This window comes from Enhydra lutris, unplaced genomic scaffold (assembly GCF_002288905.1).
Source record: "Enhydra lutris kenyoni isolate GAN:26980312 unplaced genomic scaffold, ASM228890v2 scaffoldscaffold14, whole genome shotgun sequence".
In the NCBI taxonomy this organism is placed as follows: domain Eukaryota; kingdom Metazoa; phylum Chordata; class Mammalia; order Carnivora; family Mustelidae; genus Enhydra; species Enhydra lutris.
In genome coordinates this window covers 37,172,537-37,200,433 of record NW_019154098.1, presented here as the reverse complement: position 1 = coordinate 37,200,433, position 27,897 = coordinate 37,172,537, and the positions used below count along the sequence as shown (strand labels likewise).

Here is a 27,897-nt window from a genome sequence, read left to right as displayed (position 1 = left end):
TAAAAGGGAAATCTGCCACTCTGTCTTTGCCTTTTTGTAAACTGTTTATTTATTTATCCATTGATTCATTGATTCATTGATTTATTTAGAATGAGAGTGAATGGGGGAGGGGGGCGGGGAGGCAGAGAGAGAATCTCCAGCAGACTCCCTGTTGAGTGTGGGGCCTGATGTGGGGTCAATCTCATGAGATGAAACTAAGGGTTGAATGCTTAACTGACTGAGCCACCAGGCACCCTGTCTTTGACTTTCTGTGCAAGTGGTAACTCCTATTCCATGGAGAAACATCGTGTCTGTAGTGACAGGGGGCTGGTGAGGCAGGAGAACAAAGGTGGGGCTGGGGAGGTAACTGGAGACCTATCACAGAGGCAGCATCCACTGACCATCCCTCTGCTTAGCAGAACCTTCACCACCCAGCTTGGGAAAGGAAAGGAGGCCAAACTCCAAATGCACTTTCTGGGGCAGGGTGGGGGCAGGGGCGGCTTAGGGCATTGGGGTAGGCAGCACCAACAACATAGTTTTAAAGGGCCTAATGCAAAATGAAAATGTGCGGTCTGTTGTTCCAAAATTAAGCATTTCAAGATGGCGACAGCAGAATCTTAAACAAGTGTGGGGCCCTTCTGAACATGGGGCCCAGTGCTGCTTCACAGGCTACACATCTCTGAAGTGGGCCATGTGGGTAGGTACGATGCTTGTCGCCTCAGAGAAAAAGAAGAGGATGTTAAAATGAGATTTGGGGACTACATGTAGCTTTAGATTATCAGGGACATCATTTTTAGGCTCATGTAAATTGGTCCAGATGATGGAGTGTTGGCTGGAAAACTCAGAGATTGTTAAAATGGAGGTAGAACTTTTCTTCTTTCTAAATTCTGCTTCTTTAAATTTTTTTAACTGTGGTTATATATATATATATATATATATTTATAATGTATCATTTTAACCATTTTTAAAAAGGTTTATTTGTTTATTTTAGAGAGAGAGAAAGTGTGTCCGCGTGTGCATGCACAGGGGAGGGGCAGAGGGAGAAGCAGGTTCTCTGCTGAGCAGGAAGCCCTATGTGGAAAGCCTGATGTGGAGCTCAATGTGGGGCTCGATCCTGAGACTCCAGGAGATCTTGAGACTCATGCGACCTGAGCTGAAGGCAGAGCTGAACTGACCGAGCCACCCGGGGACCCCACTTCTTAACCATTTTAAGTGTACAATTCAGGGGCACTAAAAACATTCATAAGGTCGTGAAACTATCAACACTCTCTTACACCTACTTTTTTAGCAGCCCCAGCAAAAATTCTGTCCCCGTTAAACAATAACTCCCTGCCCCTTCGCCCCTGATAACTTCCATTGTACTTTCTGTCTCTGTGAATTTGTCTCTCCTAGCTTTGGAGGTAGAATTCTTAACTATTACCCATTTTTTTCTAATGGTTTCAATCCCAAATGGTGAAGACCATCTGGTGTTTTGCGAGTCTTTGGTCCCCCTCACCTGCATGTACAACAACTGGAGCGCCGCCGGGCAGTCCGTCAGCATGGAGTCCAGGGACGGGTCCATGTACCTGTGTGGTTCAGGAGCATTAAGGTCATTCAGATGCCATGGCCGGTGGGCACACCTGGGAGCCAGTGCTGTCTGCGGTGGTGGCCCCCTACACTTGAAACTGAGCCCCCCCTTACTAACACCCCTCTCCTCGCCTAGCTTTTAGTTTGTCCCTCTAGCTCTCTGTCCCCGACTTTCTTTACACTCTGCGCTCTTGCCTGGTGGACCCTGAGAGGAAAGATGCCAAACACTAAAGCTGATGGAAAATGGCCCACAACCCATTCGCACTCGGGTGCGACTGTGCAGGCCCTCTCCCCACCCCACAATAGAGTGTCTTCATCAGCCCCATACCCACATCTGTATCACTGCCCCACGCCCAGGCCACTCGAGCTGCTTCCTTTGTCAGGCCGCCTGCCTCAGCCCTGCCCCTCTGGGTCAGGCTCTACATTCTAACCTGAGGGCTCTTTCCTGAGTAACCTTTGGAATCTCGGTCCCAGGAGTTAGATCATTCATCCTGCTCCTCTCCATGGTGCCCGTCATGCGACACCTAGCTTTAATTTCCAGCTCCATCTATGACCCACCTCCCTCCCTCACACTCTACATTCCAACCATGTGTTCTCTCCTCTGCCTGCAAGACCACTGGCCTCCCCAGCCTCCAGCCCTGACTCGCCTGCCTCTTCCGGCATCCTCTGGTCCCCACTCCCCAAGGCTTCCACTCCATCCTTTAGCACCCTAAATTCCTCCTGACCACTGCTCTCCTCACGTGGACCCTGACACCAGGTAGGTCGGGGCTGCATCCTATTTGGAGTTGCCCCTCTGGACCTTTGCAGAGTGCCTTGCAAATGGCGGTGATCCATGTCTGTCTAATGGATCCAGATTCACCAGGATAAACTGAAATCCTAGCTCCTGTATAAGCACAGGAGCTGCTAAGAATGGATAGAAATGGTCAGGAAAGGACCCACAGTAGCTGGTCTAAACCAATCTGAAGGCAGACGTCAGCAGAATCACTGCACTTAGAAATGAATGGTTAACAAACCAATGGGATTGGCACGGACTAGGAAAGGACGAAAATGTGACTTGAAGATCACCTTCCTCCTGGGGGGTGGGGAGAGGCACCGGAAGCACTCCGTTATATTCTATTTAGCTGACTTGCCCCGCAGCACACGCACCCTCTTCCCTGTGGCAGAGAAGAACTGTTGCGTCAGAACTAGAGAGCCCCCAGACCCATCCCACACTGGGGCTCTGAGAGGCCAGGGCAGGCTCCCTCTGGTCTGCAAGGAACCGTATCATAATTGGAGAGATGCCACCAGAGAATTCACAGAGAGCGAAAAATCCCCCAGAGGCTGGCAAGGCTTCATTGTGATGCTTCACCTGCCAGGAATCCCACAGCTTATGGCAGCCAAGCCAGCCTCCCAGCTCCCACTCAGTTAGACTTTTCCTAGAAAGAGGACAAAGCTCCTTCAGGATCGTACTCCAGGCTCTCCCCCTCAGATGACGTGACCCTCAGCTCTAACAACTGGAGTGAGACCTCCCTTCTTCCCAGTTCCCATAGGCAAAGGCAATCTGCCTGGATCTGAGAGGCTGACACGTGAATGACATCTTCTCTTGCACTGATGATCTAGAATATACCTGTTTAATGAAGACATAGGCAAAGCCCAATTTCCAATTAAGGCTTCAAGATGAGGGACAGAATCCTCATGACTTTGATGTCAAGTTCTCTGGAGAGCCCATGAGCGAAGCAGTCTGAGCCCCAGGGATTTCTGTTGTTACTGTTATTACTATTATCATTATTATCCTCAATATAACAGCAACAAACAAGACCAAAACTTATTGAGCATGTGGAATGATTTTATTTAACCCTCATACTAAGTGTATGGGGTAGACTCTTATTATCATTCCCATTTTACAGATAAAGAAACTGAGGCTTAGTGAGCTTGAGTAACTTGGCTAAGGTTATTCAACTCAAACCCAAGAGGGCTGGGATTTAGATTCACATACTCTGACCCCAGGAACAGTCATGCTCAGCCTCGCTTGTCATACTAAACAGCTTCCAGAAACACTTAGATGGAACTACTCAAGGTTTTTCCTTTTCCCCTTCTCAGGGTTCCACGCCACAGATTTTGACAGTTTTTCAGAATACTTTGAATAGCAGTATATGAACTTTTAGCCTTGCCCAGAACATCCTTCCAAAATTCAAAACCACAGACTGGAGCTCTAAGCGAGGCATCACGAGGTCAAGATCGCTACTATTCCTAGATTACAAAATGCCTTTCTTTAAAACTTCTGTGATCAGATGACAAAATAGCTGGGCTGGGAGACAGTGAGCCAAAGAAGCCATCCAGTACAGCCATGGTAATAAACATTGCAGACTATACATTACGGGATATATGGGGGGATGCTTCTTATTTATTTATTTTTTTAAGATGTATTTATTTGAGAGAGAGAGAGCATGAGAGAGAATAGGGGGAGGAGCAGAGGGAAAGAATCCCAAGCGGACTCCCCACTGAGCATGGAGCCTGACACGGGGCTCAATCTCACAGCCCTGACATCCATGACCTGAGCTGAAATCAAGAGTCAGATTTCAGTCTACTCAGGACCCAGGCATCCTGGGGTACTTCTTGTTATTTTCTGTTTGTTCACTCTCCTTAGTGCTTCCTGTTTCTGGGGGAAAGGGTAATATTTTCTCAAAGGTGTTCCATCAGTCTAGGGGTATGGCTGGCCCTGGCTTATATGCATTTGTTGTTGGAATCCTCTAGGAATGTAAGCGGAATAATACTTTAGAGTTCAAATTCACGGCAAGTTGGCTGAGTCCACCCTTTGCCCTCAGGGAATACCACGGTTCAACAGATGAATCACACCTGCTTGGAATCATCAACCAATTCCTTCAATTAATCCAGCCGATAATCCATTCCAAAGCAAGTCCACGATCTGCAGTCCCTCGGCATTCCTGCTTCCATCCCCACCCCAATAGCACTGGCTTTTCAAGCCTTGCATTCATGGCCACCATCTCCAGGACAAGAACCCTCAAGTACTTAGGGGAGACCAGTGAAAGTCATCCTCAACATCTTACTGTTCAGGACAAATATTCTGGTTCACTCTCCGCTCACTCTTCTTTATTGTTCTCCTCTCAACTGTCCCCACATTCCTGGTCCCTCTCTAGCTGTTGGGTTGGGAGCTGACAGGGTGAGACCAACAAATTCTCAACAGGAATCCAAAACATCCTCAAAATACCTCCGGTCACCATAAATGCTTACCACTTCCTCAGTCCGACCTTACAGTTTTCCGCTTCAGCGCTTCGAAGACTCACATAAGGGAGCTCGAAGTCCACCAATTTTTTCATGACTATAGAAAGGGGAAAGAGAGTCCTACTGGTTGAAACAGCACATAGAGTTTACATACCAAGGCTTTTGAAATGAGAAATTCAAGCATTACATTGGAAAGAATATAATCACAACAATAATATTCCCTTGCATTTGTACACAATTTTTAAGTTTCTGAAATTCCCTTAAAAAATAAGTAGCATTTGATCCTCATAAAATATCAACACCTTTAGTAGAGGGTATTTTACCCTGGGATACTGAAGAAGAACCTGAGGTTCAGAGAGGTCTGGTGCCTTTGCCAGCCCATGGCAGATCTCAGTGGCCAAGTCGAACCCAAACCCCTTAATTCCAACTCAAAACCACCTCTCTGTAGCTTCTTGGGAACTTATGGAAACTGCCTTCAGATAATCAATACTATTTCACAAGTAAATAACTTGTCCTATCTTAGACATACACTGTAAAGAAATCCGTAAGCCATTTGAATCATACCATCATCTTTCACTAACTCATTACATGAGTTTTAAGAATCTGATAACTTATCGATAGCATCCACGTTTTACAGCCAACATTCCCGAACAAGGAGAAGTGATGGTGTGATGGGGTGTCCTGACACCTGGAGTCTAGCTGTCCATTTTGAGGTTATACGGTGGTTGGTGGTCAGCAGCCAGGGTGCGAGGGTCATGGTGAGACGGGCCCTGGGCCTGGGACCAGGGCAGACACGTGATGCAGTGCAGTTGCTGGAAGGACCTGACATCTTGCTACTGTCTCTGCACCCCACGCCACCTCTGCTCAGCCCCAGCTTACCCTGAACACAGACACAACTTTCCATCCCCCACTTTTGCTCCAGGGGTTGGGACAGTAGTAGGGCCCATGCACTGCCCTCACTCGGCTATATCTCCTGCATCCTGTGGGCTGGGCACCCACCCACACCAACCCTCCCCGGCTCCTGGCTGCCCTGAGATCCTTCTCTCCTTACCAGACTGTTTGCCCTCTTTGCAAAACCGAATGAGAAAGAGGCCGAAGTAGCCCAAGAGCTCCTGACTCAGTCCAATTCTGTGTGACAGCACCTGTAACCAAAGACAAGAAAAGTTAGGAACGTCCGCCATGCTTACGGTGATGGGCAGAATTTGAAAACTGCCTGTAAATGTCGATAAAAAGGGGCTTTGATGGGCTGCTGACATTAAAAGGAATCTTTTCTGAATCTGAAAGTGATCATACTAATTTTAGAAAATTAAGAAATTAAACAAATTAGAGTGAAGAAAATAAAAATCAGCTCCAGCACAATGGACACGAGCCAACCTCTGCCAAGGCTGATTGTCCCATCTCGGGCACAGATGTGTCTCCCAGAGGCTTTGGTCTTTACAGTCCACTGGAGGGCAGCAGCCATTCTCCATGTCCGTCTGTCCTTCTGCAGTCAGCCGCTGGGGCCCCCACACCAGCTGACCTTCCTATGGGCTGGTTTATCTGACACACGGAAAAGGGACATGCCCTTGCCACTTGGCCGTCCAAGCTACGGGCCATCTTTGACTCCCTGGGCCTGCTTCTGTCTGATATCTCCAGTGATGGTCAAGTCTAATTTGTCTGACGTTTGCTCAGTGAACCTCAGATCCCAGGCACAGGCTGCTTTCATTTCATGTTCCTCCCTGGCTTTTCTGTCAAACGGCTTTCCTTTTAACGGTTTCATTTTTGCCAGTGGCTCATGAGGCTGGAAGCTCACTGCGTCTTACACTGACTCACCTTCCCTCGGCGGAAATGTCCATGTTACAACAGACTCTCCCTTCTTCAACCACCCAGACCCTCCCTCTTGAAGCCCGGGCCCCAAGTGATTTCTTTGCTTGCATCCCCTAAAGGCACCTCGGGGACCCTCAAGTGTTCAACTTTACTGCCGTATGTGTGAGCTGATGCTTTAAGCATGGCTCCAAGGGGACAGCTGTACAAATATGAGGCTCAAAGGGGTCCTTTTCCTGTCAGGGATCTGTAAGTTACCTCAGGAGACCGTCTTATTAGGTGGGTGAAATGAGGGGGTGTTCTCAGCAGAGCTTTGAAAATAAAGGGGAGCCTGGGAATTTTTCACACGTTCAGTCAAGGCTTGTCCCCATTCGCCTTCTATTTACCTCACCCATCCCCATGCCCGGGCAAAACCCCCAAATCAAACCCAGCGCTCCTGGGTGCGCAGGGGTGAGTGTGTGCTGGGTTGTAACAGGCTTGCAAGGACATCTTTTCCTAGAGTGTGACCCACGTCCGTTTAGATTAGACTCCTCTCTTCTCTGACTCACTCGGTGAAAACAGCAAGCTCTCATGCCAGGACAGATAAAGGAGTGGGGGGGAGAGAATGGAGAAGCCTTTTGTAATTTATAAAGACATAAACCCACATACCTTCTTTTGAGAGGAGTAAACGTCGACAAAAAGAGACCCAGTATTTTCTTCTTAGCAAATATTAAGGACACTTCAAAACACAACCACCACCAGTAAAACCAAATTAGTGCAAATGCGTTAAAAACCAAACAATCTGAGGGGTTTGAAGCAGCGGGCGGTGGGGGGGGGGGAGGTTGTGGGAACCAGGTGGTGGGTATTAGAGAAGGCACGGATTGCATGGAGCACTGGGTGTGGTGCAAAAACAATGAATACTGTTATGCTGAAAAGAAATTTAAACAACAACAACAACAAAACAAACAAACAAAAAAAAACCCAAAGGGAGATTTTAGCTTGTTGCTGGTTCTTTAAGGAGCCCAGCAGTATGGTGGTGAGGTGCAGAGTGGGGGCCGTATGCTTGAGGAGATATAAACAATGGTTTTCAGTTACAAAATTGAACTTACATTTCTATGCAAGCTGGAGAGGTTCCCAGCTGCTGGAGAATTCACCTGTCTGCCTGGCCGAGGGCTCATTTTACTTTTAATAGAAACTCCGTGGCTTGGAGGACGGAACCTCCAGGTGAACTTCCCTGATGTTAATGTTGTCAGTATCAGGGGTGTGAATTTCTCACGAGTCAGTGAGATTGGAAGAGGGAAAGTATATTTTTCTGAGACAACAAATGCACCTCCTTAAATCTATCCTATTAGTTACAAGGGGAACTGGGCAAAACAGATGGGATTGCGGAACCCTAGGCTTACTACCCTACTCAATAGTGACTCAACACTCCCTCCAATAATTGTTATTATCAATGATAATACCCATACTGAGAAATAACCATAACCACCACTGTTGATGGAACATGGGCTATTTCTATAATTACTTGGACATGGTCTTAAAGGTTAAGCCACTTACCCAGACCCACACAGTTATGACGTGGCAGTGCCATCATTTGAATCCAGCTCTTGCCCTGACCCCAGGGAAGTAGAGACCCCAATCTCCCACCAGCAGCCAACTTTAGCGGCACATACGTCTCATCAGCCCAGTGAGCCCAGGATGTGACAAACATGTCAATAATGAAGCTGTCAGGCACCGCAGGGGCTCTCCAGTTTTCCATGGGCCCCCCCGTCCCAGAATTATCTCACATCCCTCATTGGCACCCCTGCGTTACAGGTCTGGACCTGGAGGCATCTGGGTCTGTGGCCTCTGCCCTATTTCTGTCCTTCTCCTTCACTGATGTGTCAGACTCCTGCTCTGCAGGTCCTCTGGGGGACAATTTAGGGTAGAGTGTTTTTGTATTTGAGAGGTTTTTTGTTTTACTTTTTTTTTTTTTTTTTATAAATCCCCTCAGGCATTAAGTGTCCAGGGCCTCTGATGTTTTTTAGAAAGGTCATACTGGAGGTCAGTATAGAAGACTAGTGAGACTGCAAGCCGGGACTACTTTTGGGGCTGCTATAGAAACCTAGCTGAGAAATAAAGGCTCAAAATGAGGGTGTGAGGATGGAGAGGAGAAAATGGAGATGCGAATTGTTAGGAGAGAGACTTGGGACATGAGGTCAGTAGGATTTGGGGGGGCGGGGGTTGGTTAAGGAGGGGGACCCTGGGGTAACTTCTTCATGGAGGGCCTCGGCGATGAGGTGGCTGTTGATCCCATTTCAACAGGACAACGGTACAGGAGCCAAGAAAAGGTGGTGTGCAGTGACTGTCGTAGGAAGGAAGGTCCAAAACGATCACTTTGGGGCAGAGTCACGACCCTAGAGAAAGGACATTTCCTAGTCTGGGGACAAAACTGCTCTTTGGAGACCAAGAAGGCATGGGCCAGCTTCAATCCCCAGGCTAGAAAGAGGAGCCATGATGCAGGGAGAGGCCGTCCACCCACACCACGGTCTCAGGTAAAAGTGGGCCTGAGAGTTGGGAACCCAACAGGGAGGAATTGTTTCCTGCCCAGAAGGTATCAGGTACCACCTCCCTAGCACAAGAATATTCTGTCCTTGGAAGACCCTAGAAACTTCCTGACCTCCACCTGGTTATAACTTTATATTTCCCTCATATACTTCTCTGGCAGATTAGAACTAAAACCCTCCAAAGGAAAAGGACCTGGGAACAGTGTATGGATGTGAGAAGCCAGTGTCTTCTTGGCACCCAGGGGAGGGAGCAAAAGCTCCAGGGACAGAGCTGGTAACGGCTGCCATCTAAAGACAGGGAGGGTAGTCTCTGGGTCTTGTCCTCTCTGTGAAGAGTCAGACTCTTCACAGAACCAACTAGAATTCAGATCTGGCCCACTGGACCCAGAGAAGACCTCCTAGGTTGTTGGTTTCAGGGGTTTTCTCTGTGGGGGAGGAAGGACATCTCTAAGCCTTTCATCATTCCTCTGTCACTCTCTAACAGGACCTGTCACCAGCCTACCTGGGAACTGCCTGTTTCAGCCTCATCTGGATTCCACTCCCTTTCCTGCTCCCAACTATGAGGCATCCCATAATAAAGCACTTGGCACATTTCCAGGGTACAACCTTGGCTGAGTCCCAGGTGACTGACAGCAGCCTTGGGGAGGGTCTAAAAGATGTCTGGGAAGTTGATGTCTACAAGGAGAGTAAAACCAAAGACGCTCTGGAGGATTGGCTGTAGCTCAGATTCTTTGGTCTGTCTCCCAGAAAATCCCAGCATCTCAACAGATACGTCATCCAGAATAAAAAGACAGGCAGGAAGCTTCTGGAAGGTAACTTTATCCTAGTCCCTGCCTTCAAACAGAATGATTCCTAAATTTGGTTCTGGAGTTTCGACAAAGTTTACCTCCAGGACTCTTTCAGCAGTATCTGATGTTAGAATTTCGACTGGAATATTCCTTCCATCTGGCAGAAATATATCCAGAGAGGCTGTCTTGGTAGTGATGCTAAATGTGTCCTGCAAGCAAAAGAAAAGTACAGTGAGCCCTCACAGTGCCCTTCAATGGGGCACACAGAGCAGGAACAGTCAGTGACTTCCTCTACCTGGGCCCTCAGGGCATATGGCATCCAGAGACACACAGAGCTGACTGCACAGATTTGGTGGATGCAGTCCTGAGGGGCAGGGTGGGGTGAGGCAGAGTGTGGAGAGGCTGAGACAAAGCAATGACATGCAGCTTGAATAATTTCCAAATAAATAATAAAGCATCCATTTTAAGGGGAAAAAGAAAAGCTATCCATGTGACCCCGAGGCATCTCAGATTTTAATTCTCACTTTGACTATTTCCCGGCCTCCCTAAAAGTCCATCATCTGCAATAATTTATGATTTTGCTATAGCAAAAGTCTGAAGTGTGCAAACCATGAGGCCTGAATGAGGAAGCATGTCACTATCTGGGGAGCAAGTGTCCAGTCCTGCTTTGCTTGTACTTACCCATTCTGCAAGGGGCTGCATGTGCACTATAGGCGACCGCAAACCTGGGGGCCTGTGAAGTTCTTGGGTGAAATGGTCTAAAATGTCAAGGACATGCTAGAGACCCTGGGAAGGCCTTCAGAGTTCGGGAAAGTGTGAAGCTGTAACTGGTGCTCAGTTACCACAGAGAGGGGGCCACCAGGAGGAGGCATGGGCAGTGCTGCCCAGCTGAGCCTCCAGGGCAGCTATGTCTGGGGGAAAGCTGTTTTTAGCCCCTGCCAAGTGGGATGCTGTCAGTCTACAGGGCTGCCTCATCTCTTGGAGGCTGATTCAGGTCACAGCCTTTCTGATCCCAGGATCTACGAGAGGATTAAACCCTAATGCACCAACGCATCCACTGTAGGCAATGAGTTCGCTTCTCTCCTCGGCATCTAGAATAACAGTGGTTATGTATCACCCTGGGGAGAACCGAGAAAAACCACTGTCTGTGTTCTAAGCTTACTACATAAGCTAGAATATCAGTAACACAGGGGTGCCTAGACAATGTGCACCCAGCCCAGGTTACTGCCTTGCTGGTATCAGGCTGGGGGAGAGAAGAACCAAATGACCAGTCCTAAGATAGTTCGGAGATCAGAGTTGCACTCAGGTGAGCTGACCAACTGGGACCTTTCCCTTCAACAGGCAACGCCTCCCCTTTCCTCACACCGACCACATTCACAGATACGACAGATCAGGTTTTGTAGGGAACTGGGGGAATCCAACAACTCAACTGTATTACCCAGGTACCACAAAAGGCCGATACATTAATGACAGGCTTACTTTTCCTAATTTTATTATCAAAGAGTAAGCTTTGACTTTAAATTTTAACTACCCTCTCCCCACCATGTACTTACAATTACTAAGTTTCTATGGGCTCCCTCAAAATAACTGTTGCAAATAGTCTCTTTCTAGGTACATCTTTGCCTAGATGTTGGCTCAAGTATTGGGGCCTATAATCACAGAGATCTCTTACCTCAGGGGAAAAACACTCAAAATGAATGAAAAGAATGCCATTGCTTTCTGGTAAGATTCTGAAAGAAATCCTAGCATTAACTTATATTATCTTATAAATTGGCAACTCCCAACTCAAACCAAATTGCAGACTGGTTAGATAGCTATATTACATGAACAGCTAAAATGATATAAAGGCATACCTTTATTAAATTCTTCTGCAAAAGTGAGAAAGCAGGTTGGATTGGCAGAGTGGGTCAGATTATAAAGGGCCCTGAAATCAGACACTTGAGGATTTTATTAAAAACGCAAAAGAAAGCAGAAGGCTGGAAACAGAGTTATGGAAAGACCTGCCTGGTTGTGTGGTGAAAATGAGTGGGAAGAGAGAGAGGGGGGTGGGGGAAACTCAGAGGTCAGCTGCAGCAATCCTCCTGGAGGTTCCAAGGGACTGGGCTGGACCATGTGAGGAAATGAGTTCCAAGCCCAGCTCCTGTGCTCACCACATGGGACCTTGTGCCAACCTGGAGAGGTTACTTGCCCTCTGTATTCCTCATTCCTTCAGCTCTAAAATAAGGATGGTAATAGTGCCCACCTCATAGGGCTGTGGTCAAGATTCAAGGAAGCAAGGTGTGGAACTGGGAACAGTACTCACAGCAAATGCCCAGCCGGGTTATACAGTAGCATTATTGCTAGTGGAAGGAAAGAGGAGGAAGTCATGTCCCTTTCATTAGAATGAGCGCCAACAGGTAAGAAATAAAGGATTCAAGAAAAGAGTCAGGAAGATATTTTTAATATTCCTATCCAGTCAAGTTCTGAGTTGTGCGTATTTTACACCTTACACTCTTAGCTCTTGAATCCATCCACTTTTCCTCTCCACCACCAGCACCTTAGACCCGACTGACATCTCCTCCCCCAGACTCCTGCAATGGCCTCCTGGCTTCCAGTCTTTTAATTTATTTATTTTTTAAATTTATGCGAGAGAGAAAGAGAGAGTGAGCACATGAGCGATGGGGATGGGGGGTGCAGAGAGAGAAGGAGAAGCAGGCTCCCTCGTGCTCAACACAGGGCTTGACCCCGGGACCCCAGGATCAGGACTCAAGCCAAAGGCAGACTCTTAACTTCCTGAGCCACCCATGTGTCGCCTGGTTTCCATTCTCCTCCACTACAAAGCATTCTCCACATACCAGCCACAGAAATATTTTTAAAACACAAATGTAAAAATGTTCTCCCCTTGCTTAAACCCCTCCAATGTCCTTACTTTGCTCCTGAAAGGCAGCTATGCTCACCACTATACAATCTACGCTGGCCTTAATAATGCTCACAGGATGCTACAAGGAAAAACAGTTTTTCTCTACTCACCCCACTTCTGACACTACCTACCTGGAGTTAGCGCAGACCCCACAGGTTAAGCCCTCAGTCCCACAAGATAGCTCTTCCCCAATTTCAGATCCCAGTCACAAGTCCAGGCCTCCCACACTTCTGACCAACTGGCTAGAAATCAGGGGTTCCCATGACACCTTCCTCAAGATTGGTAATTTTCAAGAAATGCTCACAGAACTCAGGAAAGCTCTTTTTACCTATCATCACCCACTTTTATGAAGGACACAACCCGGGAACAGCCAAATGAAAAAGATGCATTAGGCCACGAGTCGTGGAAAGGGACACACAGCTTCCACACCCTCTCTGGGCACACCACCCTGCCAGCATCTTGGCATGTTCACCAACTCCAAAGCTCTTTGAACCCCACGGTTCGGAGACTCTTATGGAGGTCTTATCACACAGGCATATGATAAACATTCTCAAGAGGAAGTAAAGAAATAGTCACTTCTCAGATCCCCCAAGCAAAGCCAGAATGAACTAGACTTCCCAGGTCAGTAGGTTGCCCCTAACTTTCCAGGCGCACAAAAGCTACTCCAAACACCTTCTCAGTCTTCTTTTTCTCAAACATGTTGTTCACATCAGACCACAGAATACTACAATTTAAGAATCAAGAACATTAAAAAAAGTTTTTGGTCTAAAGACTTTGATTTCACCTTTTCAAAAATCCCTTTATCTCCAAGGCGATCACAGGGGAAAAACATAGAGCGTGGTAAATGAAGGGAGTCTGGAGACACAAAACAAAAGGGATGTGATTAGGGGCAGGGCTGGGTGGGCTACCATCACTCTAGAAATTTCTCATAACATCCATGGAGCAGGGCCTCTGGGTCTAGACTCCTTGGGTTCAGATCCCAGCTCTTTCATGTATGAGATATGTGCCCTTGGACAAGTTACTTCACCTGAAAAAGAGATCCTAATGGCACCTCTTTCAACAAGTTGTGCGGGATAAAGGAGAGAATGCACATAAAGCATGAGGCCTCGCCCAGGTTGAATCACCCCACAGCAGGAAACCCCTCTTGTTTTTGCAACTTGCATATGATCATCCTTGATAAAGGGTTTCCTCAGGAGGGCGGGCGGGAAACTTGCACACGTTCAGGTTTCTCATGTCCTGTGTTCTTGCCCAGAGAGAAGACGCTCTTGTACTGCTCAGCCCAGAGAGCCCGGCCTGGGAGCCTGTGATTACCTGGCATTAATCACTTGTTGAGTGCAGGCCAAGCACTTATCAGAAGAGGTGCAAATATGCAGGTCTGTAGAATATTGAGCTGGGCAAAACCGCCCAATCCCTGTTCCTCAGTCTCCTTTCACAGTCTGGCATATCCACATATCACCACTGCTCATTCCAGTTCTCCTGGCTCCCATGCGCCCTGCACTAAGCAATCTGTCTGCGAGCTCGGTGGGCCGACCTCTTCTGCATTCACTGCATCTATTTACCACCAGTAAATCGCTCTGGCCCTGCAAGGTGGTCGGCGAAGGGATTCCTGGAAGTTGGAGTAGACTCACCCCCATTGCTAAGTGGCTACTGCTTCCCTTTTACTAATATCAGTCCTGAGGCTTCCAGAAGGCCAGACACTATGTGTTTTGTCCCTAACAGGAAGAAAAAAGCTAGAGTATAATCTGATACCCCTGCCCACCCCAGAAATCTCTAATACCAGCTTTGTTGTCACTTCCTTTAGAAAGTGCCCCCCCCCACACACACTCATCCTATGGCAGTGTCTCCTGGCCCTTTTCTCACGGGTCACAGCAGGTGCTCCTGCATCTACAGTGCGCGGTCCCGGCTCAACAGCGTGTGCTCCTGCATCACGGTGCACGCTCCTGTCTCACGGTGAGCGGTCCCGTCTCAGGGTGTGCTTCTGCGTAAAGGTGCGCAGTCCCGTCTCACAGCACAGGCTCCTGCATCACTGTGCACGGTCCTGTCTCGCGATGTGCGCTCCTGTATCACGGTGCGCGCTCCCGTCTCAGTGCGTGCTTCTGCGTAACAGTGCTTAGTCCCATCTCAGTGCGTGCTCATGCATCATGGTGCACGGTCCTGTCTCACAGTGTGCGCTGCTGTATCATGGTGCGTGGTCCCGTCTCAATGTGTGCTTCTGCGTCACAGTGCATGGCCCCATCTCATAGCACAGGCTCCTGCATCACCGTGCACGGTCCCATCTCATGGTGTGTGCTCCTGTATCATGGTGCGTGGTCCCATCTCACAGTATTCATTACACTTAGTGCCCTGCCCAGTGACTTTTCTGTCTCCCCAAGACGACAGTAAACTCGGTGAGCTGGACTAGGTGCTATTTGTTGGGGTCTCCCCCACCTCTAGAGCAGTGCTGGCTCTCGGTGCGCATTCACTACTCACTAGGTATTTGCTCAATGTGTGAATGATAAAGGACAGCATAAGGCAGGACAGGGATGCAGGGGAGACGGAACCACCTTCCTGATTTAAACTCCTTTTTCAAAATCATCAAGCTTCTTTATAAACATCCGTCCTGCTCTCCTTTTGGAGACAGAAAACAACCGGAAGGAAGATCCTCCTGGGAGGAGTTGAAAATTGTCCGGAGCCTGAACCACTACTGGGTTTTCAAAGGGGGTGCCCAGTGCAGTTGAAATCAGACCTGGTTGGGGAGGAGAGAAGCAGAAGTGTGGAGGTGCCAGGGAACTCAAGTCACAGGGAAGCCGGCTGCAAGGAGTTAATCCCCAGGGACTAGCCTGTCTGGGAATATAACTGTAGGCCAACTGGACACTACCTAGTGGCAGGGGAGGCCAAAAAAAGAAAATGTACAGACACACTATCTTTGCAGAAAGCAATCTCTCAGCATGGTTGGGAAGAGAAGAAAAGACCAGTGTTAACGGTAACAAGTACTTCATAAGTGTTAGTTTGCCGGATGATATTTAAGGGCTTTAAGAGACACTAAACGCTTACTCAATCCTCAAAACAGCCCTGTGAGGCAGGAGTGATTCCCCTATTTTACAGCTGGGGGACTGAGATACAAAGAGGCTGGGTACATTGCCCCCCAGGCCATACAAATGGAAGGTTGGGCAGCCAAAATTGAAACCTGGGTCATCACACTCCTGACCTTGCACTCTTAAACACTGAGCCAATCCTAAAACTACTTAGTCAATGAGAGGGTTTATTTTATTTTATTTTTTTAAAAGATTTTATCTATTTATTTGAAAGGGAGAGAGAGAGCATGAGCAGGCAGGGGAGTGGGAGGCAGAGAGAGAAGCAGGCTGCTCACCGAGCAGAGAGCCCGACATGGGGCTCGATCCCAGGATCTTGGAATCATGACCTGAGCTGAAGGCAGATGCCCAACAGACTGAGCCACCCTGGCACCCAAAAAGAGGGTTTAAAATGCTAGATCATGATGTGTGGAACTGTGGTTATGGCTTCACTGCTAGATAAACTGTTTGGCCCTCGGGGCAGAATGTTAGAGAAAGTGCTCAGAAACAAGAGGTAAGATCCAGAAGTACAATGGATAGATTCAAATGACTCAACCCCAGCTCCTCGCCAACACTGAGTGTCAGCTGACTCATGAAGTACAGACCCTTCCAAAGCTGAGTGACTGCTGGAGAAGAAATAGCCAGAGCCCTCGGCAAAACTCCTGCAGGGAAGGAGGAGGAATCGTGACCAACTTAGGGTAAAAACTATATTCTCCACACCATGCCACTAAGGAGATGCCAATGATAGATGTATTAATAAAAATAGAGCTTCTCTGAACTAAGACCTCAAAGAAGAGATGAAGGCCTCAAAAAAGAGGTACAATAACAAAAAGGTTGAAAAGCTGGCCACGTTGATGGAAGACATAGAGGAGAAAAATAAAGCCATTACAAAAGTGGAAATCTCATCAGAGGAAGCAATGTAAGGTAAAATACTAACAGAACTAAAACCAGGCAAAAATCTTTCAGAGTATCAGAAGAAAAGACACTCAAAACTCCAAGACACTGATACCCCATGAATGGCTTTTAAAAAGTGCTAAATGGAAAGTTACAATGTACATAAAAGATGATAAAACTGAGGCCACTGTACCTCTGGGGACTGGTGTAGAAGGATTTGCAAGATGAGAATTAAAAAAAAAGTTTCAGTAAGTGTGTAGAATATGTGCTTATTTGTAAAACAGAAAGGATATGCATAGATATGAATGCATGTGGATGCACAGAAATGTGTAGAAAGAACACACATTAAACTGGAAACAGCTGGGGCACCTGTGCGACTCAGTCAGTTAAGCGTCTGCCTTCAGCTCAGGTCACTATCCCAGGGTCCTGGGATCAAGTCTCTCAAAAAGCTCCCTGCTCAGCAGGGAGTCTGCTTCTCCCTCTCCCTCTGCCCCTCCTCCCAACTCATGCTTGCTCCCACGCATGCACACATTCTCTCTCTCTCTCTCTATATATATATACATATATATTCAAATAAATAAATAAAATCTTAAAATAAATAAAAAATAAAAAAATAAACTGGAAACCACTGCCTCTGAAGAGGGTTGCTGGAGGTTGGTGGTGGGATCATACGCCCTTCTGTGCTGTTTGAATTTTACAACTATCAACACCTCAACAACAAACTCAAAGAAAAAGAAAATACGTATTTTTTAAGCCATCAAATATAGGTGAAAATATGAATGGTGACACAATGGGAGACTCCAGGGTCATTTCTCAGGTTGAATGGACCAGTTACTATACCAACATGGTTGACCCACTGAATAAATGAAATTTGCTTCCATTTTTTACAAACCCCATCAAAGTATCATTCCTCCCCTAGCTAGGGACCCAGTTAAAAAAATCATGTTATTCTTATGACTTCAATCTTCGCAAAGCTTTCCATTCAGTCAAGAACATACTCGTAGGCATAAAAATGTTCCCCTGTGTACAACGAGAATGAGCAGTGTGCTAACCAAGCCTACTGGGCAAACGTCCAGCCTCTACAGGCAAGTGGCCAGTGGTTCCGTAGACCAACAAAGGAAAGGGAGTTGCTCTGCCATTCTGTTCACACTGAATTTTCTCTGTGTTCCATTTTCAACAAAGTCAGGAGCAGAGACTATACAAGGAACAGTTGGTCCAGCTCCTACTATTGTCTCGATGTCTTCACTATGGCACACTGGATCCCAGCTACAGAAGGAAGGTCCCCGAATTGTTGTGGCGCCCTTAATAATAAAAGGTTCTCTTCCCCATGGTCAGTTTTGAGATGTACGATGCTTAGTCTACAGGATTAAAAAGTATCTGCTTAATTAAGTTCAAAGGTCAAGTGGCATGCTTACTTTCCTTCTAGAATCTAAACCTCCCCCCACCAAAAAAAAGCTAAAATAGGAACGATTCTCCAATTACTCCAAATGAATTTATTTTATCCATTGTGGGGTCAATGGCCGGAAACACTCACATGGTAATTAAGAGACATGTTCAGCAGCAAAATAATGATCTTGGTAAAGAAGAGCATGCTTACCAGCTGTACGAATTTTAGAAAGTCAATGAAAATGTCACTTCTCAACATGTTTGGGTCCACAGTTACTGAAAAATATGGATGGTGAGTCAGATTAGCATGGGGCTGAGTTGACTTCTCTGTTAAATTGCTCTGTCCTCTAGGGAACCCTGAAGGCCCTCCCGGTGCACCCCTGCCTCCTCGGGCAACAGAGCTATGACCTGTCAAATACATGCAAATCCACAAAGCTTGCCTCCTCCAGGCAGCCTCGACAGCAACACGAACCCATTATATCCATTCCAGGAGTCCCACTTTATTCCCATATCCCTGTATTGCTCACTATACAGCTTGCTGCCCTACTGGGGTGAGGATGAAATTAATGGGGAAAGGCAAAAAGATCTTAAAACTTGGATCTGGACTCCTACTTCGGCAAGACATTTCTCAATTTGAAAATTTGAAATCAACCAAGAAACCCTGATTCCGAGTACCTCACTTATGGATAGGAGCTCTCAAGAGATAATCCCCAGAGAAGTGATTAGAAGGCTGTCCGAGAGATTTCAAGGTTTCTATTCTTCTATACCCGTAAGAGTATTCACCTTCATAGTTTTTAAAGCTCAGATACCAATATTCGGGTGCTGTGGTCAGAGCAGAGGGGCAGAAGCTTTCCCGTGAGAAGTTCAAACTCCTACAGGAGGTGCTCCCCAGCCTGCTGTCTCATTTCTTACCCTTTTCCCTGTAAGTCCTGTCCTGGACCCTGCAGTCTAACCAAACCTGCATGCTTACTAAATTGGTAGCAAATGTCTTTCTCTTTCCCTTCCCTTCCCACCCTGCCCCCCCACCCCCACCATACCTTTTCCTTTCTTCCTCCCTCCCTCCCTTTTTCTTTTTTCTTTCTGTTTCTTTCTTTCCTTCCTTCCTTACCTCGCTCCTTCCTTCTTCCCTTCCCTTTTTCCTTTCCTTTCCTTCTTTCTTTGTTGCTGTTTCAATTGATTGCCTCACTGTCACTTCTAGCATTCAAAACTAGCACTGGCAAAGTCATTTCAAGATGCATCTTCCCTGTGGCACCTGGGTGGTTCAGTTGGTTAAGTGGCTGCCTTTGGCTCAGGTCATGATCCTGGAGACCTGGGATTGAGTCCCACATCAGGCTCCCAGCTCCACGGGGAGTCTACTTCTCTCTCTGACCTTTTCCCCTCTCATGCTCTCTCTCACTCTCAAATAAATAAATAAGATCTTTAAAAAAAAAAAAAAAGAAGTATCTTTCCCAAACAATGCAACATTTTTTCAAAAGAAAATAATGAAAAGAAGATCTCCAGTATTACGAGAAACTTTTTAGAAAACGTATTCCCTCTTTTTTTAAGGGAGATGATTTCGGGGTGTGGGGAGCCCTGTTTTATTTTCTGGAATCCATGTGGTAGATATGCAAATTAACATAATCGTTAGCATGGATTCTTGGAGATGGGGAAAGCTGCTAAAAAAAAACGTTCATCCAATTAGTACTTACTGTGCAACTATTAAGAACCAGGTACATTGCTAAGCACTTTGTATATTTTAGTTCATTTAATCTTCACAACGAACCCTAGGGTAAATATTATCTCTATTTTACAGATAGACACTAAAGCTTAAAGAGGGTAAATGTCTTGCCCAAAGTCATACAGCCAGTGAAATGCAAAGCTAGGATTTGACTCTGGGTCTGACTCTGGAGCCCATGTCTTAGTCCCAACACCAAGCTCCGCTCTCTCCTTGCTCTGCCTTGCCTGAAGAGGAGGCAGGAGACAGCCCCATGTTGTGCACAAAGGCCAGGCCTGGAAAAGCAATCCTGTAGGCTCTGTGATCATTTGCAGAAAGTCCAGTAGTTAAAGGAGTTATTTCCCTCAGATATGAGATATCAAACCAAGAGAGAAGAAGAATTCAACAGATACTACATTTTTGAGTTTGAAAGGGCTTATCTAACAGGTCTAAAAGAGGTATATTCTTCATTACAAAAGATGAATGGGAAATAGATGACTTCTAGAATTTTTACTGACTATCTTTAAGGAAACAAGTGCCACCATGAGAGGTAATGAATTAAATCTCTCATGGCTGATCTAGAATGGTCTATAAAATATAGATTTTTAAGAGGGGAAATCAACTTACAGAAGAAAAAAATATTTTTTCTTGTGTATGAAGGGTATCAGTGGGTTAGTTGGTGTAGTTTGACAAAGGTCTCTAGATTAGATAACATTATTGTATCAGTGTTAATTGCCTGCTTTTGATAACTACACTGAGGTTGTCAATGAGAATGTCCTTGATCTTAGGGAATATACACAGAAGTATTTAAGGGGAAAGTGGCTTGTGTATTTAACACAGGCCTCTCAAAAAGTTATATATATATAATTCACAAATATCACGAAATTGAGAGGATGATAAAGCAAATATAAAATGTTCACATTTGGGAAATCTGGGTGAAGACTAACAGAAATTCTTTGCATTATTTTCTGCACCTGTTTTGTAAGTCAGAAATTCTTTCAGAATAAAGTTTTTAAGGGGCGCCTGGGTGGCTCAGTGGGTTAAAGCCTCTGCCTTCAGGTCAGGTCATGATCCCAGGTCCTGGGATCCAGCCCCGCATTGGGCTCTCTGCTCGGCAGGGAGCCTGCTTCCTCCCCTCTCTCTCTCTGCCTGCCTCTCTGCCTACTTGTGATCTCTCTCTCTCTCTCTCTCTCTCTGTCAAATAAATAAAATCTTTAAAAAAAAAAAAGAATAAAGTTTTTAAGAATCAGGTACCAAGGGACGCCTGGATGGCTCAGTCGATTAAGCAGCTGCCTTTGGCTCGGGTCATGATCCCAGCATCCTGGGATCGAGTCCCACATCAGGCTGCTTGCTTGGCAGGGAGCCTGCTTCTCCCTCTGCCTCTGCTTGTGCTCTCTCTCTCTGACAAATAAATAAATGAAATCTTTAAAAAAAAAGTAATAAAATCTTTAATATAAAAAAAAGAATCAGGTACCAAAAAGTATACAGGGGGGGCACCTGGGTGGCTCAGTAGGTTAAAGCCTCTGCCTTTGGCTCGGGTCATGATCCCAGGGTCCTGGGATCGAGCCCCACATCGGGCTCCCTGCTCGGCGGGGAGCCTGCTTCCTCCTCTCTCTCTGCCTGTCTCTCTGCCTGCTTGTGATCTCTGTCTGTCAAATAAATAAAAAAAATCTTTAAAAAAAAAAAGTATACAGGGTATATTCCAGTTTGTGTTTAACAAACAGGGATGTGCATACACACTAGTAGACACAGAAATTGTTTCCAAGGAATATATAAGCCATCGCGTTTACTTCTAGAGGCCTAGGGGTGGGCGAGGGATGGTACTGGGCTGGAAGGGAATGGACCTTTCATTGTATACTCTTGAGACGGTTCTAGTTTTAAAATATTTCGTGTACATACTATTGCCCCATTTCAAAATCTTTAAATACTCGAATGCCAATGTTGCGATTTCTCCCAAACCCCCTTGCTGAGCATGCTTGATTTTGCCAAGCACAGTTTTGCTGTGCACATTTGCAGAGTGCAAGCAAAGGGCAAGGACCAGGGTACTTCAAGCCTCGCCAGGGTCAGAGCAGACCTGGGAGGCTCCCTGGGGAGGACGGAGATGGAAATGCATCTCTGGTATTTCCTGAGAGCTTTCAGGAAGACAGTTCATCTCATCCCTCCATTTCAGTCTCGATCCAGGGAATAGGTCTTTGACTTCTATAACCAATGCTAACATACAGCATCCAAAAGCAAATGTGAAAGCAGAATATTTTTAAAACCAAATACAAAGGCCATATTTTGTGTGTTTCATTTATATAAAATGTTCAGAACAAGCAAATCTAGTAAGACAGAAACTAATATAGATGGTGATAGAGGCATGTGGGAGAGAGGAATAAGGAGTGACTGATAATAGGTGTAAGGTTTCCTTTTGGGGTTACAAAAATATTCTCAGATTATGGTGGATGGTTGCACAATTCTGTAAATATGCTAAAAACCATTGAATTGCACACTTTAAAAAAAAAAGATTTATTTATATGAGAGAGAGTGCAACTGAGAGAAGCATGTGGGGGGAGGGGCAGAAACAGGGTCCCCCGTTGAGCATGGAGCTGGACATGGGGCTCGATCCCAGGACCTAGATCATGACCTGAGCCAAAGGCAGATACTTAACCAACTGAGCCACCCAGGTACCCCAAACTGCACACTTTAATTTTTTTTTTAAGATTCTATTTATTTATTTATTTGACAGACAGAGATCACAAGTAGGCAGAGAGGCAGGCAGAGAGAGAGAGAGGGAAGCAGGCTCCCCCCTGAGCAGAGAGTCCGATGCAGGGCTTGATCCCAGGACCCTGAGATCATGACCTGAGCTGAAGGCAGAGGCTTAACCCACTGAGCCACCCAAGCGCCCCCAAACTGCACACTTTAAATGTGTGAATTTTACAGTCTATGATCTATATCTCAATAAATCTGTAAAAACAAAATCCAAATACCTACCATTCTGCAAATATTGTTCCAACTGGTCCCTCCTCTCATCAGCCATGGATGTGGTCATTGCAAGATAGTACTTTGGTGGAAAGGGTGGCAGGCAATTTCCAAAGACCCGCCTCAGCTGAAATCCAGAAAACACACAGTTAATACAAAGAACCCCTAATTTAAGGTTGATGAGACACCAAAGCCTCCCCTCTTTGGGCAAATCTCATTCTAGTACTTAATTTAAAACTAACCCTTCCTGGTGGCCACAAGGAGGAAAAGGGGATGCTTTGGTTTTCCTAAGAAGTTTATTTCACAATAGGTTTCTGGGGATACTCTTAGACATACTACAAAATGACCTCTCGAGTCTGAGTTTGGTAGATTTGGGGTACCTTTTAATTTTTCATTTGTTTTTGCAAGAGTGCCCACCACTCATACCATACAATGTTTCTTTAACTCATTCTCCAATAGTATCTGTGGTACCAATGAGCATAGTTAGGGATTTAATTCCCCATCCCACCTCTACCAAGTCTGAACATCACAGACGTTTACAGCATGCTATCTGAGAAGGTATCCCCTAGCTAGAGCTAATGAGCCCTGGGAATATGGCTAGTCCGACTTGAGATATGCCATCGGTATGAAATACACCCCAGACTGCCAAACTTAGTACAGAGAAAAAAAAAGTAAAATGTTTCACTAATAACTCCTTATATTGATTATATGTTGAAATGGTAATATTTTAGATCCACTAATTAAAATTAATTTTACCTGTTTCTTTTCATACTGTTTAATTGGGTTACCAGAAAATTTTAAATTATATATATGGCTCACATTATATTTCTATAGGACAGTGCTGGCTTGTAAAATTCCTATAAGGCTGACATATGATCCCTGTAGAAACCCAATGAGGCCCTTCCCAGGCTTCCACCCACCCAAATATTGACATAAGACCAAGGTGGCAGTTATTTTTATGCAAGCTAAATAGTGTATATGTCAAAAATATGTTTTAAATTTAGATGATCAAAAGTGCATCTTCCTTCATTTCAGCCCTACACTTACAGTAGCAGCTTGAAGATAAGGCACGACATCATTCTCTTTAAAGTAAGAGAAAGAGGGGGCGCCTGGGTGGCTGGATGGGTTAAGCATCTGACTCTTGACTTTGGCTCAGGTCATGATCTCAGGGTTGGAGATGGAGCCACATGTTGGGTTCCACACTCAGGCTGCTGTATTCTCTCTCTCTGTGTCCCTGCCCACCCTCTCTGAAATAAGGAAATCTTAAAAATAAATGAAAAATAAAATAAAATATGAGAAAGGAAACTAGCCAGAAATCAGGGTTTAACATGGTGCCTCGGGAGAAGGACTAAAACTCTTAATATTGTCATAGTCAGTGGCTTAAAGGAAATGAGAACAGATTTAAGAGAAACAAACAGGCAGGAATTTTAATTCCATGGCCTTTGTCACAAACACAGTGTGTATCTGGTGAATGTTTACCTTGCATAGGCCCTAGCTTTAAAATACATCAAGAATCTTACCAGCTCTCAGGACCCCTGGGTGGCTCATTCAGTTAAGTGTCTGCCTTTGGCTCAGGTCACGATCTCAGAGTCCAAGGATGGAGCCCCACATGGGGGGGGGGGCTGCTCAGTAGGGGGTCTGCTTCTCCTTCTCCCTCTGCCTCCTGCCCCTCTTCATGCTCTCTGTCTCTCCCTCTCTTTCAAATAAAATAAAATAAAATAAAATAAAAAACACAACAACTTACCAATTCTCTCCACCCCCACTGTCATCATCCTGGTCCAAAACACTGTCGTCTCTTTGCCTCATTGCTCCAACAGCTTCACAACAGAACTTCCTGCTTCTGCCCCTGCCCCCTTCAGTTTATTCTTAATACAGCATCTAAGGTAACTTTCTATAAGGTAAGCTAGATCAATCCATTGCTTCTCAAAATCCTTCATGGCTTCCTATCTTACTCAAGGAAAAGCCAATATCTTTGCAATGGCTGAGAACTATGCCATTCAACAGGATGCTCACTAGCCACCTGTGACTACTTACACTTAAATAAATTAAAATGAAATAAAATTTTAAATTCAGTTCCTCAGTTGTACTAGCCACATTTCAAACACTCAACAGTATTTGGGGCAAGCTGCTACTGAATTGGACAAAGCAAACATAGAGCATTTCCATGAGCACAGAAAGTTCTATTGGACAGCAATGATCCAAGAGCTAGAAAGGTTATGCCTTAGTAAATGCCTGCCTATAGGTGAGATACGTTAAGTAAATGGATGGTAAGTGATGGGAATCAGGTTTTTCATTAGTGAAGTGAGAGTTTTCATATTAGCAAGGGGAGTGGGCTGGAATGAGCCTTGTGGTAATGGATTATATTTGGAGATCTTGATATGAACTCATGTTTAGCTTAACATAGACACAGATGGTTACATATAAAGATAGTTATAGCTACGTGTATACACATATTTCCTTGCTCTGTCAGCTGAGAGGGCCTCGAAGCAATAATACGATAGTAGCAATGAACATACCTAGCCCAAGATCTTGGTTTCTCTTAACCATTCCCCAACTAAAGCAACCAGGGTTCCATGAAGAAAATAGTTGATTTTTAGGACTGATGCAGGAGATACAGAAGAGGCGTCTGGGGCATCTTATAGCACCAGAAAACAAGAAAGTGCTCAGAACAACAACAACAAAACAACAACAACAAAATCAACAGTGGGCCCATGTGAAAGAGTTCCAGGAGCAAACTTGAAGGAGCTTCCGTTGAAGCTGGAACTGCTAACATAACAAAATAAAGCAGTATCAAAGTATAACCCAAAGTCTAAAGTAAATATCCAGAAGTCTATGCAGCTATCAATTACTGAATAAATATGTAGGAGAGAAGAGAAAAATCTGTGAAGAATCCTGAATAATTTCTGTCGATCCTCATTCCACAAGGACACGGAGCATTCATCCCCACAGTGCAGACTGCCCAGAGTGACTGCCTCCCATAGGGTACACTTTGGGAAAGGGAGGAAGAAGAGCAACTTCACCATGCTCAAACCTGACAAACACAGCCTCCGCCAGGTGATCAAGGCATCAACAGTGGTAAGTCACGTTGATGCAGATGCTCTTCTGTGATGTGATTAGGACGACATGGACCTCTGTGGTTTTCCATAACCCCAGCCTGATCATGTGAAAGACCTCGGATTCTAACAGAGGGACATCTCACAAAATAACTGACAAGCGCACCTCAAAAAGGTCATTAAAAACAACAAAAGTCTGTGAAATTGACACAGTCAAGAGGAGAGTAGGCAGACAACTAAACGTAATGTGGGGTCCTAGATGGGATTCTGGGGCAGCCATAGGACATAAGGTTAACACTAAAGAAATAGAACTGAACTGTGGTCTATAGTTCATCATAGTGTGTTAATATTGGTTCATTAACTGTAACAAACATTCCCTACTAATGGAAAACAACAGGGCAAACTCGGTGCGGGAATAAATGGGAACTCTCTGTACTGTCTTTGCAATTATTCTGTAAATCTAAAGCTGATCCACCAAAATAAAGTTTATTGAAAACAAAACAAAACAACAAAACCCTGATGCTCTGGCTTCTTGAAAAATCAGAGGTTCTGGAATCACTGGGTTCACATTCCTCGGGTAATCATCCCCTTTAGAGGAGGCCTAAGCAGTTTCCACCAGTCCACATTGCCTCTCACCTGGCACCCGCCTCTCATTTCAATTACCTGCCCGACCCCTATAGCCATTGAAGTTTGCATCCTTTCCTCCCTTAAATCTGTTAGCATAAAATGTTACAGCAACAGTTTTTTTTAATTCAAGGCAATTTTTGTGTTATGTTAAACACTGTCCAAAGACACCCCAGTTGGAGCATCAAACCAGGCAAGGCTGCTCAAACAACCTGGGATTTATGTGTCCCATCTCTGTTAACTCAATGAAATAGGAGCAGAAAAGGGTCTTCTCTGCATGTGACTATTTCTTGATCCATGGATTAAGCGATCTTTAGAAGGCAACTGTCTTCCTAGGCATGCGTTCATAAATGTCGAAGATGTTCCCAAATTGGTTTGAATCACAGCAGCCTTGAGCCACCAGAGCCATCCGCGTTTTCCATGGGCAGGAAAGCATCTTGGGGAAACCCCTACCATAAGTCCAAGAGCTAGGGGAAAAGTCACCATGGCTTAAGGTTCAAATACCCAACACAGCCCAAACTCTCCCAGCCGGTTTTACAACCTGAGCTCACTGCCCAATGAATCTTTCCCCTGCCTTCTCTAATACTGGTTTAAGGCGGAAGATAAACATGTAATAAACTGAGTAGTTACGCCTGCCAAACATCAATCATGGACTCCCCAAGTTCTTCAACTCCAGCAAAATATGACCTTTTCTACTGGTATCAGCATACAGTTTAGCCATTAAAACCAACAGCATGCTAAGAATTACCTGGTATTTGAGTTTAGCCCAAAGACTCTTTTTAAAGATTCTTCAAAGTTCTCCAAAGGAAAGCACACCTCTTTTGTTTATTATGTGATGTATTGTTTGTTTGGAGTTTTTGCTTCTTTTTGAAAGGCCATGTTTAGATAATATATATATATATATATATATATATATTTTTTTTTTTTTTTTTTTTTTTTTTTTTTTTTTTTTTTACAGACAGAGATCACAAGTAAGCAGAGAGGCAGGCAGAGAGAGGAAGGGAAGCAGGCTCCCTGCTGAGCAGAGAGCCCGATGCGGGGCTTGATCCCAGGACCCTGGGACTATGACCTGAGCCGAAGGCAGAGGCTTTAACCCACTGAGCCACCCAGGTGCCCCAGATAATATATATTTTTAATCCCAGCACAATCTCCTGCATTTCTCCATCAGACAGTTCTGCTTTTTAACATGAAGAGGACTTTACTGGCCAATGGAAAATAGCCTCTCCTTCCCTGTCTTATGCACTCCCAGCCCCCCACACTTACCCCACAGTGGTGACCTGGGACAAGTGGAATTACAGACACAAATAGTGTCCTTTCTAATGCTGACTTAGCCATCCCACCTCTCCAGGGCCCCTTTGAATCAAAACCCCAGAGTCACCAGATAAAGGATCACAGCACAAAGCAATCCAGACTGTGGCATCTGGCACCAAAGAACATTAGCCTGGAGTTTGCGT

The 27,897-nt window shown here is 45.5% G+C and overlaps 1 protein-coding gene across 1 annotated transcript in view; it reads right to left on the bottom strand.

The window, feature by feature from the left end:
- The window catches only part of LOC111146830 (sorting nexin 31), a 59,587-nt gene that overhangs the window by 26,861 nt on the left and 4,829 nt on the right, over nt 1-27,897 (bottom strand). Inside the window, exons 3-8 of the mRNA XM_022502525.1 lie at nt 22,779-22,893; nt 18,324-18,388; nt 9,982-10,092; nt 5,819-5,909; nt 4,777-4,864; nt 1,475-1,544 (exon numbers count right to left, since the gene is read on the bottom strand). Coding sequence (XP_022358233.1) covers nt 1,475-1,544; nt 4,777-4,864; nt 5,819-5,909; nt 9,982-10,092; nt 18,324-18,388; nt 22,779-22,893 — 540 coding nt within the window. The remainder of the gene's footprint in view (nt 1-1,474; nt 1,545-4,776; nt 4,865-5,818; nt 5,910-9,981; nt 10,093-18,323; nt 18,389-22,778; nt 22,894-27,897) is intronic.